Genomic DNA, 4,529 nt, shown 5'->3' with positions numbered 1-4,529 from the left:
TTAAACTACTGGTAAGCTAACGATAAATCGTCAACTTTTCGCTGCTAAGTTCCACTAGCGGTTGGCTCACTACAAGCCAACCTCGGGTAATCCCTTTCGACCGGCATATCATCCACCCCCTGCTAGAGGTAACGACGTCCTCGTCGTGCAGGTCCCGAGAAACCCCGGGCCTCTTCCACCGCACGAGAACGCCGGCTCGCCGTAGGACGGAAGCCATAGGGCATGGCGGTGTCAACAACTTGCCGCGGCTCGTGTTGTATCTGTCCTGTAGCGGTGGTACCATCAACTACTGATCTACTCTGCGTTATAGGGTGCGCCTCACCATTACCGCATTGCCGATTAGCGGGTATTTGAACTCCTGCTGACCCTGTGCCATCCTGTTCGGGTGGGGGTTGCAAGGCAGGGGACGCCGCAGGTCGCGCCCCCGATCCACTGTACGGCCTCACCGCATCACGGGCTGCGTGGTCAGGCAGGTTGTTGCAACCTACTGCGCCATCGTCCAGCCGCACGCGCGGGAACGGCCAGATAGAACCGGGCTCCGCCGGTAGGTCTAAGAGCTTCAGCTGGTCTCTGCTGACTTGCTTCTCTGCTTTAGTGCAGACATCCCGCACCTTATACGTTTTATCGTTGCCGAATCTCTCACAAACTACCCACGGGCCGGCCCACCTAGGCGCTAACTTAGCGGGGTACTCTCCTGCGTCCGCGGGGCTCAGGCGTACTGCGACAATGGCACCTGGAGGTAAGAGGGACCTTGCAGAGCCACATAGCTCCTTCTGCCGTTTTTCTTCCATGGCGTGCGCCTCATAAACGTAAAGTCTAGACCTCCACAGCCTTTCTAACCACGAAACTGACACTGGGTCGAGCCTCGGCTCGTCTAGATACCGTTGCACGGGGAGAACTGCCTCCCGACCGTGCTCAAGAAAGAAGGGTGAGAAACCGGTGGCGGTGTGCGGAGTCGAGTTATGGGCTAAGGCCACCGCTTGAAGATGCCTATCCCAGTCTCTTCCGTCTTCGTCCACCAAAGCGCCTAGCGCCTTCTTTAGAGTACGCATGAAGCTTTCCACAACCGAATTTCCTTTCGGGTGGTAAGGCGTACTGTATAATTTACGCGCTCCAATACCTCTGCAGAGGCGCTGCACGACATCCGCAACAAACTGCGGGCCGTTATCCGACAAGATTAGCCGCGGAACACCGTGCTGCGGTATCCACTTATTCCTTAACACTTCGACAACATCAGCGGCTTCCGCCTTTCTTAAGGCCGTAAGATCAACCCATCGGCTGAAATGGTCGATTATGACCAGAATCAATAAGAAGCCTTTCCTGGATAGCGGGAGCGGGCCGAAAAGGTCCATAGCGATGACTTCGCCAGGCCAGCCCTTCGGCAACGTCCGGCCAGGAATATTCCGGGCCCCGTCCTTGGCCTGCTGCCAGCACTGGCTGCACGTGCTCAACACCCTCGCCACATCACGGGCTATTGACCCCCAGATGTAGCGTGCGCGAATTCTTGCGATAGTCTTTTTTCGCCCGAAGTGCCCGGCTTCTTGACCTAAGTGTAGCCTCTGCACTACCGCGGTTCGCGCAACCTGCGGCAACAGAATCAACGGCCTTTTGTCAGAATGTTGCGGGTCCGTGCTCTTGAAACACAAAACTCCGTCCACTTCCGCTGGGACCATGCCGGCTCTCACTGACCACATCGGCGGTCGTGCGCCGTCAACGCCGGCAAGGTACTGCCGCGTTTCGATGCATTCTGGATCCAATTTTTGAAGGTGACGGATCGTTTCCTCACCAACAAGTTCAGACTCTGGCCTGTTTGCTCGCTCGATTCGAACTGTCTGAGTCGTGGGCTGCTCTGTTATCAACACGGTCCCACCCCCCGCTGAAAAAGCGTTGTGCTGTCCCCAGCACTCCCTACATCTTTCAGCAGGATTAACGACAGCACAGAGTGCATCAGTTCTGGCTGCGTAGTTCACATCGCACATAGTTGCATGAGATTTTGCCGGCACTTCACCGGTCGGGTAACGTGACAGCGCGTCCGCCACTGCATTACACCTGCCCGCTTTATGCTGCAGGTCGAATGCGAAGTCTTGAAGCCTCAACACCCAGCGCGCTATTCGCGTGGACTTTCCCGCATTATTTCGTAACCACAATAGAGGACTATGGTCCGTGCGGACCAATGTAGGGGAACCCTCGACCCACACGCGGAAGCTCTCAAGAGCCCAAACCACCGCAAACGCCTCGAGTTCTGTGATCGTCCATTTCTGTTCGTTCGGACGAAGCGCTCTGCTCGCGAATGCGATGGGACGTTCCAGTCCACGCTCATCCGGCTGCGACAACGCTGCACCCAGCCCTAAGATCGATGCATCGCAGTCGATCACGAAGGGTTTGCCCGGTTGCGGGTGGGCCATTAAGGTCGCGTTGACCAGAGCGAGCTTGATATTCTCGAAGGCTTTCTCCTGCTCAGCCCCCCATCGAAACTCGGCATTCGCCGTCAACAACCGCTGCAACGGTTCTGCTTTCCGTGCATAATCGCGTATAAATCGTCGATAATAGCTCCCAATTCCAAGGAAGCTGCGCACTGATTTGACGTCCTTCGGGACCGGAAATCTTGCGATAGGAGCGGTTTTCGAGGGGTCTGGCCTCACTCCCTTCGCTGAAACCAGAAAGCCTAGATAGCATGTCTCGCTCCTGCATAGATTACTTTTCTGAGGCTTCAATTGAAGGTTAGCCTCCTTAACCTTCACGAAGAAGGCCTCTAGATGTTTCAGATGATCAGCGAACGTATCGCTGAAGACTACCACGTCATCGAGATAGGCTATAGCGCACACCCACTTCATTCCTCCAAGCAGCTTGTCTATCATCCGCTGCTGAGTCGCTGGTGCGGCTGCGGCTCCGAATGGCATTCGTGTCCATTCATAGTGGCCATCTGGCGTGATGAACGCCAAGAATTTTCGACTCTCCGGTTCGACCTCAATCTGCCAGTAGGCATTGGGGAAATCGAACACAGAGAAAAACGTCTTTCCCTGCAACGCGTCCAACGCTTGCTGTATCCGCGGCAGCGGGTAGGTGGGCACCCGGGTGACGCTATTCAACTTCCGGTAGTCAATACAAAGGCGATCCTTGCCGCCTGGCTTGGGTGCCAGCACTACCGCCGAAGCCCATTCGGAATCACTGGGTACGCATAACCCACTAGCCAGACACTCACTCACTAGCAAGGCTATTCGCCGCCTCTTGTCTGCGCTGACAGGTCGATAGCTACAACTTATCGGCAGGACTCCTTCCTGCAACTCAACCTTAAACGTAGTAAGGTTCGTTTTGCTTAAGGGCCTGTCGCCCGCGTTCCAGATAGTCTCGTAACGAGAACATAAGCGTTTTAGCTGAATAATGTCAGCCTCATTCAACGCTTCAGCTCGTTCGCACATGGCCATTACTTGAGCATGAGTTTCCGGAAAATTACACAACCCGTGTTTCCCGGCAGAGTCAGTTTCGTGAACACGGCACGTACTTGCCACGGTACCGGTGACCCTTAATTGATCTCCCGGCACTACCCACGCACCTTCCACATGCTCAAGGGCAGAACACGCCATGCAAGCGCCTATCGCGCGATCCACAACCGACTGACACGGTGACTCAACGAAGAGAGCTGACCCTTCCTCAGGGTCATCCAAGACTTTTCGTCGCTTCAGCGCCGGTCTTGTAGGGTCCTCGACGGCGAGACCCCTGGCCACCGTTGCGAACGGCTTCAAGACGAAAGCATCAACTGCCTCGTTCGCTGCGCCTCCAGCTACTATGCGGAACGCCCCGCCTAAAGAAAGAACAGAAACACCCAACGCGTTCATTGCGTCAAGGCCGATAAATGCTGGGGCTGGCAGCCGCTCTGCCACAAACACAGTGAGCCGCGCGCGTCTGCTTGCAGCTTCTATTTGTACAGCGCAACTACCAATTATTACCATCTCCCGGCAAGATGCATCGCGCAAACTTGCTCCGGAAGGTACCTCCGCAACGAAACCAGGCAACGTTCCCGGCGGAAAATGTGCACTGTTCAACAACGTACCCGCACTGCCTGGATCCAGCAGAGCCTGTCGCGTACTCTGCCCAAACCGAAGCGGTACAAAGAGATTCCCTCCCGCAACGTACCGTAACACCAGTGCTGCACAGAGGCTGACTGGCATCGTCTGAGCCGCAGCAGGTGTTTCTACCACAAAGTCATGAGATTCACTTACTTGAGGATAGAGTGGAGACTCCGTATCGCACGTCCTCTTCTCGGACACTGGGTCGAAAAGCGAGTTCTCCGGAAAGAGTAGATCCTGTTCGGCGTCGTCCAACGCCGGTAGAGATCTCCCGCTCTCATAACGAACGGCTTGCACCCGCGGCACTGCCGCCGCCGCCACGGATTGTCCTGCTCTCTTGTCCTTCCCGGGAATCGTGGGACCCGGACCGTGGCTCCATACCACGCCTGTTGCTTCAGGACAAGAAAAGACGGAGTGCCCTGCTTGTAAGCACTTCGGACAATTACCACGCCGGGCGCCGTC

The 4,529-nt window shown here is 55.9% G+C and overlaps 1 protein-coding gene across 1 annotated transcript in view; it reads right to left on the bottom strand.

Moving 5' to 3' along the window:
- Nucleotides 1-122: 122 nt before the first annotated feature.
- CSUI_002856 (retrovirus-related pol polyprotein from transposon) overlaps nt 123-4,529 on the bottom strand; it is a gene marked incomplete at its 3' end in the record, with an annotated part of 5,610 nt that continues 1,203 nt past the window's right edge. The window contains exons 2-3 of the mRNA XM_068063055.1: nt 4,221-4,343; nt 123-3,802 (exon numbers count right to left, since the gene is read on the bottom strand). Of these exons, the coding sequence (XP_067924969.1) occupies nt 123-3,802; nt 4,221-4,343 (3,803 nt within the window). The remainder of the gene's footprint in view (nt 3,803-4,220; nt 4,344-4,529) is intronic.

The sequence above is a fragment of the Cystoisospora suis genome, assembly GCF_002600585.1.
Source record: "Cystoisospora suis strain Wien I chromosome Unknown contig_1212, whole genome shotgun sequence".
Classification (NCBI taxonomy): domain Eukaryota; phylum Apicomplexa; class Conoidasida; order Eucoccidiorida; family Sarcocystidae; genus Cystoisospora; species Cystoisospora suis.
The sequence above is the reverse complement of the archived record's forward strand: the minus strand, read 5'-3'. Positions and strand labels throughout refer to the sequence as shown.